Source organism: Arachis stenosperma, chromosome 4, assembly GCF_014773155.1.
Source record: "Arachis stenosperma cultivar V10309 chromosome 4, arast.V10309.gnm1.PFL2, whole genome shotgun sequence".
Taxonomy (NCBI): Eukaryota; Viridiplantae; Streptophyta; class Magnoliopsida; order Fabales; family Fabaceae; genus Arachis; species Arachis stenosperma.
Window position 1 is genome coordinate 139,425,386 of NC_080380.1, and position 16,642 is coordinate 139,442,027.

Below are 16,642 nucleotides of genomic sequence, written 5' to 3' on the forward strand. Positions count from 1 at the left end.
TAAATTCAATAATATTATTTTTTATGGTACATAGTTATTTAATTATTTTTTAATTAAATCTAAATAAATTATTGTTAATCATATTACTTTTATTCTAAGTAACTTTTTTTCATTTTTACTCATTATAAAATACTTGTAAAATAATTAGTACATAAACTTGCAAAAGAAATATAATATATATTATAAAGTATAAATTATATTTTTTTGTCTTTAATTTACCGAGCTTGTTTAATATTTAATTAAATTAAATTTTATTTTAATTCTAAAAAATTTTAATTTTATCTTTCAACAATATCAATTTTTTATGGTAGATAATTATTCAATTATTTTTTAATCACATTTAAATAAACTACTCTTTGTGACATTACTTTTATTTTAAATAAATTTATTTTTTCAATTTTACTCTTAATCAGATTACTTTCATTCTAAATAAATTTATTTTTGATTAAAAAAATTAAAAAAATAAATTAAATCATTTTCTATCGTAAAAAAATAAAATTTTTGAAGAAAAATATTTTTTAAAAGTTAAAAATAAAATAAAATATTAAAAATGTTCGATATATCAAAAACAAAAATGTATAATTTATACTTTATTGTATATGTACAATATTTTTTTTCTAGAAATTTATCTACTAACCATTTATAAGCATGAGTAAAAATTTTAAATTTATAATACAATTTATTTTGTTAAAATTCATTTTACTTGATTTGTTAATTCTTCTAAAAATAATATATCATTTTTGTTCTATTTAATTTTTTAATGTTTTAAAATTATCTCAATATTGTCATACCGTTAGTTCTATTAACAGATTACTAACAACATAATAATATTAAAACAATTTTAAAACGTTAAAGACTAAGATAAGACGATTTAAACGTTAAAGATATTTAAATATTAGAAAAAAATATATTATTCAATTCTTTATTATGTAACTAAAATGAATCTTGTATTATTTTAAATTTAATTTTAATAAACTGATAAATATAAAATAATTTGGATAACTGTAGATACAGTTCATATAAAATATAGTTAGTTTTGTATAAATTTTTTTATTCCGATAATTCATCGAAAATAAAAGTTTGTATTATTATATTAGTGAAAACTAAAAACTTTTAATTTTTTAATAACTATAATATACATGTATTAAAAATTTAATTTTTTTTGTATTTTTAATAATTTTTTAATTTTTAATCTTAATATGTATTTTTAGAACTAGTTAAAATTTATATTTTTACTAATTTATGTAGTATTAATTACATTAATTAATTAGTAATCAATTAATCTAACAGATTAATCCATTCCATTTGAAGAAAGAGACTGTAAAAATAGGCATAGCAAATCAGGGAGATACAGAGAGCGAAGAATCCAAGCGCGTAGAAAACCAAAAAGAAAAAAAACTAATTTAACAAACACCTTTCTCTTTCCTTCAAATCCCTCTGCTCTTTTTTTTACTCCCTCTTCCTCTTTCGCGATCCATCACTGCAAAACCCCAAAAAATTTTTCGCACACTTCACCTTCATCGATTCACATTATTTCACACCTTAGATCCGCATAATTTCTCTGAAAAGAAAAAAGAATCAAAACCCTAAATTGTGTCCCTTTTTTTTTGTTTTTGTTTTCCATTTCCCATGGCGGAGCAATTAGATTAGGCACAAATTTCTCGGAGCTCAGAATTCATGGGTATTCCACGAGTTTTTGCATCGAATCTCTTCCTCCAATAAAAAAACCTGTAGTTTTTTTTCTTTTTTCCTTTTTGTGTTGATTTTGCTCAAAGAGGCGATTAACGTGTGTATATGCACATAGATTGAATCTCTTTGGTTCGCGGATTTTGTTGTAGGTTGAGTGTTTCCTTTTCCTTTTCACGGCTTTTTAGGTGATGGATATTGGTAATCTTTCGTAAAGGAGGAAGCTTGGGAGGGTTATGGATGATAGGTCTTGTTGATTGAGCTGGATCAGTGAGTGGGGAATTGTTCTGCTTGTGATTGTATATATAAGTTCTCAGGTCCAGCTTTGGTAGATTTGAGAATTTTTCCATTTCAGGGTTGTATTGGGTTATATGGATTAGCTAGGATTGACCTTGTGCTTGCACTAGAAGAACAATAGTTACGTTTGATTAATCTTTGTACTTAACTCTGTTTTAGTGTTGGTGCTGGTGTTGGAGTTGGGAGCATAATAGTTTTTGGTAGATTTTATAGTTTGGGTTCTCAATGAGTGTGAGATTGTGTTATTGAATTGGATAAGTGATGGGTAGTGACTAGTGCACTTCTTGGTAGTTGATAGTTTTGCATTTTTCATCAGTTTGAGGTAGTTGGCATTGTTCGTCTGCTTCGTTTGGCGTAGCTCTTGCTTGGAGAGAAAAAAAATGAGCATGGAAAGTGAAGATAAAATCTTGTTGGATCATGCAACTGATCATGGATTGCAGAAGTAAAATTTTCTTCCTTTATTGATAAGTATTTCTGCTTTATTGTAACTTGTTTCATCAAATTATGGTCATGATGAGACACTCATCTTGTTTGGTGGTTCAGGAAGGGGAGAATAACATATACTCGAGAATTTATGTTATCACTCAGTGGATTGGATGTCTGCAGAGAGTTGCCTAGTGGATTTGATCGGTCACTTCTAAGGTAAATTCTGCGACACCACATCGTCCAATTTTTAATTTGAAAAGCGAATGCCGGAATGCTACATCTTTTTTTGCTTCTTTATGTTGTCTTATATACCCTATTTTGGTGATTGGTGCTCTTCCATTATTGTGTTAGGCTTTGTTTTTGTTTTTGATCTATGCCCCTTTGTTTAAACAGTGAGTTTGAAGATGCACCCCAAGAACGACAGAGAAGTACTGGTGGTTTGTCAATGCATAGTTTCAGACGAAATGAATACAGTTCATCCCCTCCCACTCGAAGTGATAGTTTTTCGCGCGGGGTCCATGGAAAATGGGAATCCCGTTCTTCGGGACGGTCTGACAAAGATAGTGATTCTCAATCTGAATGGGATTCAGGTTTGCTCTATAGTTGATTAATAAGAATAGAATACTCATTTATTTAGTAAAGGAATCCACAACTGCCCTAACAAATCTCAACTATTTAGACTGATATAGAAGGCTATTTTAAATCTGTTTCTGTAAGAAGATTTCTTTATTATTATTATTGTTGTTGTTGTTGTTGTTGTTGTTGTTGTTGTTGTATTATGTTGATGTACTTCATTTTCATGTCAATTTATAGATTCTGGAAAACGTTTTGGCAACCAATCTCGCAGATCATGGCAAAGCCCTGAGCATGATGGACTTCTTGGTAGTGGCTCTTTTCCAAGACCTACTGGGTATTCACCTGGGTTGTCTGCTTCCAAGTTTCGAGCTAATGACAGCCACCAGCTAAATCGATCTAATGAGCCTTATCACCCCCCACGTCCCTATAAGGTTAGTTACAGTTGTTATATCTTAAACAACATAAGTATCAACTCTGGAGAATGATTTTCATTTCATTCGGTGGAGCTGCGCACAAGAGAATTGATATCGTGTGTCTGGTTCATCTTTTGGCTTTGGATGCCTTCAGGCACCACACTCTCGGAGGGAGACTAATGACTCTTATAATGATGAAACTTTCGGTTCTTTGGAATGTACGAGTGAGGACAGGGTGGAAGAGGAAAGAAAGAGGAGAGGTAACGACTTTCTTTTGGAAGATATTGTGGCAGAGGCAATATTTGTTCTCACTATTTATGTTTATCATTATACTTGGGGTCATTCATAAGTTTTTCCTTATCGATTTAACTAACTGGATGACAACTTTCTTGCCAGCTTCATTTGAATTGATGCGAAAGGAACAGCAGAAATCTTTCCAAGAAAAGAATAAGCTGAACCCAGGCAAGAGTAAGGATGAATTTGACATCAATTCACTTCTAGATGATGATGAGAAAAAGCTAATTAATAGAAATGATGAGTCAGTGGAGCCTGCTGCAAATCTATCAGCATTAAGCAATGATGAGAAATCTTCTGTTTCACATGCTCCTTCAGCTGCTAGACCACTTGTACCCCCTGGTTTTGTTCCCCCTGGTTTTGGAGGCGCAATGTTGGAAAGGAATTCAGTCACCAAAACATCGTCTAACATTTGCGCAACAGAGGTAGATAGTTGCATTTTTGGCTTGTATCTTATTCATTGTTTTTGATGCATAATTAATCTTAAAATGCTGTCATTTTCAAATCCTAAGCTCAAGTCTTAGTTGCTTAAAGTATTGAATTAGGCATGCAACTTCCTCTCCAGTCTAACTAGCCATTATTGTACAAATTTTATGTCTGTGGAGGGAATTTCTGATTTTCTGTTATTGTTCAGAGTTATGAGGCCTGAATACTTCTAAAGTAGCCATGATTTTCTGTATAAGATATTTTATGTATTTACTTGAACCTTCTTTAGGCCTGTATAGATCTAAAAGTGAAAACCATATTATATAAATAAATTTTTTACTTGCTTCAAGATGATTTTTTTTTATAATTTTAAATCATTATTCCTCTCTGATAATTTAAAATTTATAATTTATCCTATTGGTGTTTTGTGTCGTATAATTTTAGTGTGTGGATGAGTGTTTGGAGAGTGATCCAAGTCTTGTGATGTTTATTTTTTATTTTAAAAGCAAAAGGTGACTGGGTCCAGGAGACATGTTTCTTTTATGCTGGGAATTTCAAGACAAATAAAATCCGAGTCTGGAACCTCAGCAAGCACATGCACGTTGTTGGTTTCAGGTCTAATCCTTAGGAGACAAAACATTAGGGAATCTCATGGAGTCTATGGAGAGCAATAAAATGTTCAATTGTTCATAGAATTAAGGAGATGCTTTGGGGTAGTGAACTGTAATTTGACTTATTGTCACTAACATCATTTAACTACAGTTGGTTAGAAGATTCTAGATTGTGATTTGTTGTTTCAAAACCATCCTTCACTGAAATGTATAATATTCAAGTACCAAATGTTCATTTCTCCCCATGAAGATAAAGTTAGTAATATTAGGAATCAATTTAAACTGAAAGGATGGCATAATGTCTTCCTAAATTTTTAATAATTCACATTGAATCCGATGTCACTAGTTCAAATGGTATCAGATTAGAATGTTGATACCAAATGATTTGTTCTTTTGCTTGTTATATGTTTAAAGTGCACTTTAATGTGTTTTAATCACGAAAATGTGTCATTCTTCTAGGCTTTCTTTTTATACTCTGTTGATTCTTCTGGTGCTTACTAGGTTGGGCCGTCTGAGCCTGGGGATACAAATGGTAGTCATGCATTCAATATGAATTCTGAAAACATAGAAGAAGCATTATCAGTGAAGGAAGCAGATTTATCGGCTGTGGATACTCCAGGCATTAAACTTGGAATGGCTGATCAAGTGAGGAAGAGATCTGCTCTTTCTGAAGCTTTGGAATCATCAGAGGATAGTGAATTTATTCAGCTTAATGCTGACGTAAAAGGCAAGGAGGCTGCAGGAGGTTTTGATCAAGAAAACTCAAATTCTATCCTATTCAAGCTTTTCGGTGGCAATACTTCAACATTAAACAGTGGAAAACCAACTAGTATTATTGAGGTAATTGTGGCACTTACTCGAATTCCATATCAGTAATCTCAAGAAAGCTTTCACTGAACTTGTGATCTGTCGATGAACTACTCTTCTGTGTGATTGGGTTTACATACATTTGAGAAGCCACAATTGGCAGACGTTTCATTGAAAATGATTATTATACCTAGTAGGTTAGAGATATTATGATTTCTACAAGTCTTATATATTTCTGCTGTTATTTTGTAACAATAATGTGGATTTTACTATTTATGCTCTTGTAGCAGCCTGATGCTAAAGCAGATGAGCCTTGGAGTCCAAACACCTTCCAATCTTCGAAGTTTGCTCATTGGTTTGTTGAAGAAGGTACAGGTATGATGGTGATTTAGTGCATCAATATTTTCAATTCGCACTATTTGACTTCATGTCGGATTATTGTCTAAATCTCCACACAACATGGTGCAGAAAAGAAGTCAGCAGATGACTTGACACATAGGCCAAATGACTTGCTATCACTTATTGTTGGTGGTGAAAAAGGCGGTTTGCAGATGCCTAATATGACAGCAACCCAGCACACTACACCTAATTTCCCTTCACAAAATCTTGAACCTGTTGGTGAGCACTTGGCATCAAGTGTAGCACATGCCAATATTAGTAACTCTGAACAATTTTACAAGAGTGAGAAAACCGAGGTTGTACCAGCGGTTCTTACTTGTGAAGATCTAGAACAATCAATTTTGTCACAAGTTGGTGAGAATGGCTCGTCTAGTAAGCAGCCCATGCAGGACAAAGATTCTGATGTAAAGACGGAGCCGTCAACTCCAAATATAGATAATCATGCATCCCACCACCTCCTTTCTTTGTTACAGAAAGGAACCTCACATAAAGATGTGGAACTCTCATCCACTCTAGATTCTAACGACAAGGTGCTCAATCCCGAAGTAGCCACTGCTGGCAATGTTATTGATAATCCACTAGAAGCAAATGCAGATGTTTCCAGTTCATCAAAGACATTGACCCTGGAAACCCTTTTTGGGACAGCTTTTATGAAGGAGTTGCAATCAGTTGGTGCACCTGTTTCTGTTCAAAGGGGTTCAGTTGGATCTGCAGGGGGTGATGTTTCAGACTCGATGTTATTTCCTTTTCCTACCTCAGACACTATTCACACTTCTTCAGGTGAACATCTGGCCAGGCATGGAAGTGGTGTTACTTCAGAAAAATCTCATCAACCAAAATCAAGTAGATTAGAGGAGCAATGGTTAGGTTATGGTGATTCCCAGAGAGATCTTAATCCTTTGCTACTTGAAAATGAGACTTCCAATATCAGTGGTTTCAATCGGCGTCGTGATTTTCACCTTCCTGAAGAAGACAGCTTGCTTTCAGTTGGTGATCCTCTTCGAAACTTTTTGTCTGCTGGAAATTCAGTTAAAACAGATTTATCCCAAGACACATCTATTGACATTACCCGAAAGCTGGCTGCTCTGAATCCTGGATTTAGAGATGAACGACTTGTGAGAAATCAAGAAGGTCTACCATACCCTCCCGGTCCTTATGATATGAGGGAACCCGGGCTTCCGTATAATCTTAATGTCCAAAGAGCTCCACAGCTGCATCCCCCTCAGATGAATCACATGGGTCCAATGTTCAATCAAATGGATTCTCATCGTCCCCATATTAGTTCTTATATGAAGCTTGGAACTCCCGAGGGCATGGTTCGTCATGACTCTCCACCAAATCATCAATTTCCTGGAAATATGCTTGGTCCTCCTTTCCATCAACCAAATCCTGGGTTTGATCATGCTCAGCACTCAATGCTTCAACAGATGCAGATGCAGGGGAACCTTCCCCCTCCTCATTTATTAAGAGGATTCCCGAGGGGTGGGCCAATGCCTCCTCATGCAAGCAACCCCATGACTGGTTTTATGCAGGAACCGAACCCAATGCAAGGCATCCCATTTAGTGGTCACCAGCATCCTAATTTTGGCCCTGGAATGCAAGTGCAAGGTATTTCCATTTTATGTGCTTTAGTATCATGCTTCTCTGTTGTATGATTGTCGCAGATTTCAGTGGTCAGAATATTTCACACGCCCTAACTTATTTGGATGACTGTGAATTATGGATCTTTGTTTTTTTTTTTTAATTTGGAATAATCTGTTTTCATGATTTGATATAATTGTTACATGTGAATTATTTATTTGCATGCATGATTATCTACAGGTTGATGTAATTTCATTGTTCTTGCATGTGTTTTTTGTTGGGCTTGATGGCTAAAGGTGTTATTGAATCATCCTTGCCTCAATCAAATGGAATACACTGGGAATGGATCCTCTCAAATTTTCTCTGAGTTGATGTTATAAAGTGTCATCTTTTACCATACAATATCTTTCTACATGTTTTCTTTTGATCCCACTTAAAAAATGTATGGTGAAAGATCACACTTTACAACATCAATTGAGAGAAAAAAATGAGAGGATCCATTCCCTAATCCGCCATATTTTTGTTTTGAACTGTTCCCTTTGATTTATGCACAAAAGTTATCTTGCATATTGCTCTCAACCTATTTTGCAAAAATGTCAAAGACACCAGATTTGCTGCGGCAAACATCTACCAATTATAGGATCCCATGATCCAAAGTATCATTTTAGTCTCTTGCTGTGTTCTCAATCCTGACTTTCTTTTTCCTTTTGGACTATTGTTATCAGCGCCAGAAGTAGGTGGTGGTAGAAATCATCCAGAAGCACTTCAGAGGCTTTTTGAGATGGAGCTGAGGGCAAACTCAAAGCCAATCCATGCTTCAGGGCATAGCCAGGGGGGAATGTATGGTCAAGAGCTAGACTTGGGTTTTGGGTATAGATAGTGTATTTTATCATTGTTGATGTGTATACTACAATTGTATTCTCCCCGTGTTGTGGCTCATCTATAACTCATGCATGAAATATGGGTTTTCAATATCATCCTTTTCTTTTGCAGATTAGTTGGCTTTCACTTTCTATTTTTTAAAGTAGTAAATTCTCATTAATTGGAATGTTTTTGCTAGGATTTGAATTTGCTGACTCTTTTCTGGCGACACAAAAGATCAAGGATCTTTCCCATACTAGGGTTTCAGATTAAAAACCAGATGTGATATTTAACTAAATTGATGAGGTAAACCTTAAGAGTGCTTCGTGTGGCATGTTAACCCTAAAATAAAATAGTTGAAATTGAGAAAATATGTTAACCTTTTTTCATCCACATGTTTGATTCTACTATTTTTGATGCCCATATGTTTGATTCTGCCATTTTTGACGTGATATTGTTGCACATGGGAGAGTAGGAAATGTATTTTCCCAAAGTTTTTTTCAAGTGGTATTATGAAGTGTTCTATTAAAATTTTTTTAAGTGGGACTAAGAAAATTTCCTGCAAGAGGGGGGAAAATTGAGAGGATCTGGGGATGTAACTTTTGAGAGGAGTGATCAGTCGATCCTTTGGCAGTCTTATATCAAGTAAATACAGTGTAACAATGTTGAAATGACATATCTAAAATCAAAGAGTATTTATCCAAATTGGTTCCTAAAAATTTTTGAAGTGGACGTTTTAGTCCTCAACTAAAATTAATCACTCTATTAAATCAATTTGTTTGACACCAGAAAATGTTGAGAGTTAACGGAGTGATTAATTTTAGTTAGGGATTAAAATGTCTATTTTAGAATTTCTTAGAGACCAATTTGGGTAAATACTCAAACTCAAAACGTTTCAGTTGTGCTACAAACAGTGGAATCAAGCTAAGCTGCTTCATCCGTTACGGATCACACTTTCTATCGATACATACACTTGCCTCTACCAACTTCAAGAGGAGTCTCCTCATGCAAAGGCACTCCATAGTGCATACTAATCTTTATGACCTCATTTTATACGCAAGAGAATCCGAAATCCACTGCATGAATTTTCATTGTAGAAATCTGCCCACCTATTAAAAAGGGCTCCACTCGTTGTCGAAAGAAAAAAAAAGAGGACTTGCATTCTAATTTAAGAAATATTAAATTAAAAAGAGAAAATACTAATAAATTTATTGTTTTTAGTCATTAATTAGTTATCAATATTTAAAAGTATAGAATAAAATATTATTAGATTATCAGTCTAAAAGAATTAAATTAAAAAAATTAAATTAATTGTTAAATAAAAACCAAAAACAATAAATTTTGATAATCTCCTAACATTTCTCTTTCTTTGTTCATTGTATTTTTAATTATAAATAATAATAACATAACATAACGTCTATTAAACCATTCGATGGAACATGGAATAATCTTAGAAATTGTTTCATGTTCATTATATTTGATTTCCAAATTATTCTTTGTTCATGTTTTTATTTATTTTTTGTTCGGAATTTTACAATGTTAGCCCACCGGGAAACAAAGGATGCAATCCATTAAAAAAAAAATACCGGATGTCATATCATACCTATATAATAATGGAAAGTTTTCAAGTATATCGGAACACCGGTGATTCAATAATTTCTAACCATTGATCTTAATTATATATATTATATATATTTTTTATAATTAAAATCAATGGTTAAAAGTTACTAGAACACCGGTATATCGGCACACTTGACAATTTTTCTATAATAATAATAATAATAATAATAATATATCAAAAATAATTTTTCCCCTTTCTTATTTTCTACTTTTAAGTTCATTATTTCAAAAACAGTTCAATGATCGACATTAGAATAAATACGCATCATGTCAGGGCAATGAGGGCATAGATTTCATCACACTCAATATAATCTCATGGATTTCCTCAATCAATGATAACATCACCCCAAAAAAGAAAAAGAAAGAAAAAAAGTAAAAAAAGGAAAGAGAAAACAAGGAGGAGAAAGAGGAGGAGGAAGTAAAAAAGAAAGAAGGGAAGAAGAAAAAATCACCAAGAGAGGTCTGCTCAACACTACAAATACATTCCAATCTTTCCATAAGGAAACTTTTTGGAGATCAAATACCGCTGGGCACAAGAAAGATTTAGAAGCTCATCACTTTTGTTTTAAATAATACAGACCCAGACAGGAAATAAGCTCAAACTCACCATACCAGTCTATTCAATCCAACGAGTTACTCCATCTTCTCCTACAGTTGCCAAAATCTCAACACGCACGTCCAAAACAGCCTATGGATTTGTATCAACGAAGATAAACTAATCAGGTTGAAGAAATTTTAAGAACCAAATCACCAACTTAAATATTATCACAGCCCTTTAAATAACGCATAAAATAATGACAGACCAAAATGAATGTAATTATAATGTAATGGTTGACTAGAACAGTGCGATGTCAAGGAGTGATGACTTCATTCAAAGGCAATATCTTCCATAACCACACCACCAAATATAAGACACAAGTAATTTCCCAATGCATCGAGTTTGCAATGAGGTTTTGCAAGAAAAGGGTAAGTCAAGAAACACAATGATCCCTTGGAACTAAGATATCTTCTAGACCTCACCAACACAAATTCTCTTGTATATGGATGTGAAAAGAATCTAAAAAGATAGGTTTGTAAAGGAAATAAATCAAATAACTATTTTGGAAATCCTCAATGTAAAATGCAGCCAATTAAGTTTGTTTCAGAAGTAGCTAGGAAATTAAAGGGGAAACATATGATTCTTGTACCATTATACCAATATGTTGTGAACAGCAACATAATAAGATGACAAAGAGAACTTACTGATTGATTTCTACAGTTCACCAGTCTACATTCCTGTAAGGAACCTTCCAGCGTCCAATTCTCCCAAACATCAAAACTATGACTAGCAAATACAAATTCCATTCTTCTATTGATCTGAAAAATCAAATGGATCCATGTAACCAAATTAAAATGCTCTCATTGCATTAGCAATGTGAATATAAATTGGGGGAAGGAACCATGCATAAAAATCTCTAGCTACTATCTGAAATAGAATATTTAGAGTAGCAATATAGTACATAAAAGAATTAGTAATTAACATAACTGTCGAGTCCACACAATTTTTTAAATTAAGAAACTTTTGGCATTCTATTCAGTTACCTGCAATAATTTTCCACCAGCTGCAAGAGATCGCAAGCCAATTGTGTCCTGAAATAAATGCATCACTCTGATATCAGCTAGTTTGCATTACAACTAGAAAGCTAAAAGTAAAGACAGGATATACCGCTCTAAATTATTATTTGTAGCAAGCTGGAACCAAGCTGATTGGATGGGTGTATTTCTGTAAAACTAACCTTGCTTCTGAAGATTATGAGGAACTGTGCAGCAGGGTCTCTTTTTGACACACTTGACATTGAATCCAAAATCCAACCACCACCTTTAACTCTCTGTCTTGATACATGAAGTGCTGGGCGATCCCTTGCATAAAGGGCTATGACATATCCATCTCTTAAAAGTTCAGTACAATTTCCACTAAGTCTCATGCTTGGCACTAGAACTGAAGTGGCAGTTGCTTCTTGCAACGATTCTATTGGAGTTTTTCTACTTCTTGAATCTTCAGAGCTGGAACTTAGGGCATGATCTGTGCCACTCATGGCAGTATCGTCTCTCTGAGATGTGCCTTCTTTCTCCAGTGCAGATGGATCTTCTGGTTTTGGCTGGGACTTCTGACGTGTATGCCTCTTTTTGGCCTTTTTACCAGACCTGCTGCGCCTACCTTCAGATCTAGTGGATGTACTCTGAGTCAAACTTGAAACCTGGTTCTGGGATGAAGATTCTTTTACTTGAATGCTTCCTTTCTTTTGGGAGGTTTCAGGACTTGGGCTTACTTGAACATCATCTAGTTGCTCTCTAACAATAATCTGTAGAGAATTTTCTTTGTACTGTTGATCAGATTGTTCATTTTCATCATCCACCTCACTCTCTTCTTCCACATCAGACATGGCACTCTTTGGAATAATCCCGTCAACGAAGAATGTCTGTAATATAGATATTGCTTTCTCCCTTATCTCCATCCAGACTTCTTCACTGTAATCTGCACTTCGTGGAAGTATCAACACATTAGGCATCTCCTTAACCTGAAGCACACATGCAATAGATGTTAGCATCATTCATTATTATATTTTACTATTCTATGCTAACAGATAGTGAGAAATATACAATATAAGTAGATAATCCAATTTATGCTGACCAACTTTTGCGAAACCTACACTTTATCTTCAGAATACAGTTTTTCATTTGCTTCATTTTTTTCTCTGAGAGAATTATCAAATGCCAAAATCAATTTGAACAATGTCCTGTTTTTGGACCAGAGCTTGCATACATGCTAGATCACTGTTATCATTTGTAATAACTCTATTCTTCATCAGTTTTTGGACAGCCTAGGGTGGCAACTTGTTAAAGGCTGCTTATTTCAAACACAACAAGAAACACAAACAGCAACTACATGGATATAGTGAAAAAAACAGCAAACATATATCACCTCATATAGAAAATATATGATATGATATTCTATGCGGCCAGAGAGAATATTATGTTCACTTGACAGACGTTAAAGTTCAACCCTCTGAAACATTATACGTAAGTTAGAAAATACTCAACTGGTTAGACATTTACAAATTCCTATAATACCTTGAAAGTTAAAGAATTCAAAACCTAAAGTTACCATACCCATGCTTCCATCCACTGGGGCCCTTCTGCACCATCCAAAGCACATCCAGCTAAGGTTCCATCAATCAAGAGCTGCTTTACAGCACAATCATCCAAAAGCTGACTACTACCCGTATTTACAAGAAAAGCACCTGTTGAAATATCGGAATATCATCAATAATTAAGATAATTCAAACATAATAACTAACATTCAAATAAATATCTCTAAAATATGTATAATTGTATACATACCAGGCTTTACATGTTGAAGACACTCAGCATTAATGATCTGCATTGTTTCATTTGTTAGAGCACAATGGAGTGATATAAGGTCACTTGCAGCAAGTAAATCATGAAGAGTATCCATTCTTCGTGCTGCTGGAGGGAAGCTCACTGTCCCTTTTCCCTGCAAGTGCAAGGTGCTGGAAAAAGTTAGCCAAAAATAATAGCAATTGTGCTGTTCAGGCTTACTATTTGCAACGGACGGGAGTTGGATAGTAGTACTAAGTGCATGTCATGTTAGGTTGCTACAGATTACCAATGTTCCAAGGAAATAAGTGATGCAAGTTATAAGACTCTGATACACATCTAGAAGTGGAAGACTACAACAAATCCAAGCCTTACCCTTGGTCATCCCCATCAGCAAAAGCCCAGAAGTAAACAGTCACTTTATGCATATTAGTTATTTAATTGTGTAATATGCACATGTGAGTATGTGACATGTATGCTAAGGCAACAAAAGCCCTAATCCACAAGGAATCCTAAGCAAAGATATCATTCACATATTGCTGAAAGTCAGAGTAAAGAAGGTTCAACGAAAATTATAACAAAGTTGGACCTTAATCTCACAATGTCAAGGAATAGCATAACAACATTATGAAATGAATAAACTAAACAGCCTAACCAATCATGCAAAACCCAAGCCTCATGTTCAAACAAAAGCATCATAATCTTCACATATTCACCAATACTGTCACTCATAATTATATGCGACAAAGTCTTGTTCCACCAGGTGGTCAACAACATAAAGTCATGAATCATTAAATCAATGACATATTGTCCTGCTAAATTCTAAGTCTCTCTTAAGAGTTTTCTCTACAGTTTTTCTAGATCTCCCTCTACCTTCCTACTTCCTAGGAACCTATTTTACTACCTTCCTCGTAATCCACTCTCCATCACTCACAAATACATTTACACCATGAAATCCAAACTAGGAGATCTCAAACTAGACCAAAAGCCTCGTGTTAAGAAAGCAGAGTAAAAAATACCGACCATTTCTTAAAATTAACATCCTAATCATGAATCCTAGCTGCCAAACACCAATTGCATCAAATGTAAGAAGAATATACGAACCTATTAAATGAAAGCATGAAATCCACAGAAGGAAACACCACTGACCAGTTCAAATTTCAAAATATGGACATTCCTTCAATTCACTTTTTTTACAACAAATAAATATAATTAAAAAGGAAAACCAGCAATTGAAGAAGAAGGCGGAGGTGGTGGTACCGGATGAACATCGAAATAAAGCACGCTCATCTTGAATGCCAAGCTGCGAGTTGCAAGCGACCGGGCGGAGGCAGATCTGCCAACGATGCCAAGTACGAGTCCTCGGCACCGCCGCATACCACGGCAGAGCGGCTGAATGGAACCGAGCCAGCCGGAGGCGGAGAGAGCGTGGCGGGAGAGCAGGTGAGTGCGGCGGAGGAGGCCGAGGAAGAGGGCCATGACAGTGTCAGCGATCTCCTCAGCTCTAGAGGTGTCGACATGGACGAGGCGGAGGCCGAGGTCGGAGGCGAGTGCGGAGTCGACGGCGCGGTCAGAGGAGCCGAGGCAGAGGAGGAGGTGGTAGGGGCGGAGGCGGCGCTGGGCAGCGCGTGGGAGGTAGGCGAGGGAGTGGAGGAGGACAGCGGCGGCGGATTCGATCTTGCCGTCGGATAGGCGGCTGAGGGGGACGTGCTCGACGGCGGCGACGCCGGTTAGGGATTCGAGCTCGATGGAGCAGTCCTCGATGCAATTTAGGGTGACCACTAAGGGAAGTGGCGCAGGGTTGTTACGATGAGGCATTGCAGCATACAATTCCGAACTCTATCTCTCTCTCTCTCAGTTTCTGTGATTCGCTGCGTTCCTCTTTTCTCTACTCTTCACTTTTTGCTCTTTGCTTCACCGCAGATCGCCCGCTTCTGCCAAGCCTCATCACCAGTCACCACCAAATCAAAGTGTCGTCCCTTTTGTTTTTAATATTTATTTCAAGTCAATGCTTTTTAGTTTTTACAAACTAATAAGTGAAAACTAATTTAGGATAATTTACAAAATTAAATAATTTAAAAATTATTATACAAGTACAATAAATGAAAAATGATGAAGGTATTCAAAAGTTGTTTGTATCGTGATTTACCCGAAAAATAGAAAAAATGCATAAACTACTACTGTCAAAAGAAATGGAAACGTACATCATAAACTAGGATGGATCACGGTGGTTCAATCTAATTCTCTACTCTTTGTAGCGGCTTTATAAACATCAATTGCTCTATAAATAATTAAATATCAATGACAATACCAATAAAACGAAAATATAAAAAGTGATTCATAATAAATTGAAACTTGATTTACAAAATTTTTTACGAGACTTTTCTTTTTTTTTTTAACCAAAATATGATGATGTATACATAATTTACTTTCTTTTGGCAGTAGTGGTTTACATTATTAATTTACAATCTAATTTTAATGTACTACCAAATAATTTTGTATAAATATTCAATTATATAATATTATATTATTAAAAATAATTAACTAATTAACTTGGTTTGAACTGTCAATATTTATTTAAGCAATTAGTGAAATAATTAGTAGACCAATTCAACGTTGGTTTGATTATTACATATTTAATTAATAAAAAAAGTTCACTAATACTTACGCTGTTAAGGTTTTTTTTTTGGGCAATTTACGTTATTATGACTTACTTATCTTAGAGATCACAAAAATCGCAACAATAATAGAGCCCAATAATCAGGCCCTTTTTGGTTTGCATATGAAAAATAAAGGTGTGATGCAGTTGAAAAGTAAACACTAATTGGGCTGAAAATATAGCCTCATTTTATTTTTTTGTTTAAATTATAAAGCTGAGAGAGAATCATTAAAACAAAGCCTACAAACATAGACAGACTCAACGCTTCACCTATCTCACCTACCAATAACCCCCATCTCATAGGTCACAACGATGCATTGAAGTCCATTACAGGCCCAACTTGTGAAGACAAAAAGTATTGGTCCATAAGATAATTATAATTAAACCAAATAAGATTGGTCTAATAGTTAGTTCATTAGTCTGTTTAAATAAGTGTCGGAGTTCAAATTCCATGTTGTGTATACAGCAACTCATTGGCAAACGACAAACTCTTAATTCGAGCTCAGTACCGGACGAATTAGTCATTGTAACATATGAAAAGTTTTAAATTGAACACATCATTATAACATACTTTAATTAGATCTCATTTATTTTTCACCTAAGTTCAC

At 34.8% G+C, this 16,642-nt stretch overlaps 2 protein-coding genes across 3 annotated transcripts; one reads left to right on the plus strand and one right to left on the minus strand.

Annotated features, from left to right (window-relative positions):
• Positions 1–1,375: 1,375 nt before the first annotated feature.
• On the plus strand, positions 1,376–8,510 carry LOC130973311 (uncharacterized). Of its 2 annotated transcripts, none has more exons than XM_057897783.1 (10): positions 1,376–2,425; positions 2,527–2,625; positions 2,803–2,999; positions 3,223–3,416; positions 3,553–3,658; positions 3,795–4,117; positions 5,231–5,569; positions 5,827–5,911; positions 6,005–7,543; positions 8,242–8,510. In XM_057897783.1, exons 1-10 carry the CDS (start codon positions 2,364–2,366, stop codon positions 8,394–8,396), a joined length of 3,099 nt encoding a protein of 1,032 aa, XP_057753766.1. In that variant the 5' UTR covers positions 1,376–2,363; the 3' UTR covers positions 8,397–8,510. The 2 variants fall into 2 exon arrangements, with proteins under 2 accessions (XP_057753766.1, XP_057753763.1); XM_057897780.1 differs by having other exon boundaries at positions 1,377–2,425; positions 5,824–5,911.
• A 1,778-nt stretch (positions 8,511–10,288) lies between these two features.
• Positions 10,289–15,360, minus strand: LOC130976166 (C-terminal binding protein AN). Its single transcript, XM_057900941.1, has 7 exons — positions 14,636–15,360; positions 13,379–13,532; positions 13,148–13,278; positions 11,773–12,555; positions 11,579–11,626; positions 11,240–11,353; positions 10,289–10,685 (listed from the first exon to the last, which is right to left on the minus strand). Exons 1-7 carry the CDS (start codon positions 15,191–15,193, stop codon positions 10,614–10,616), a joined length of 1,860 nt encoding a protein of 619 aa, XP_057756924.1. The 5' UTR covers positions 15,194–15,360; the 3' UTR covers positions 10,289–10,613.
• Between the last annotated feature and the right edge of the window lie 1,282 nt (positions 15,361–16,642).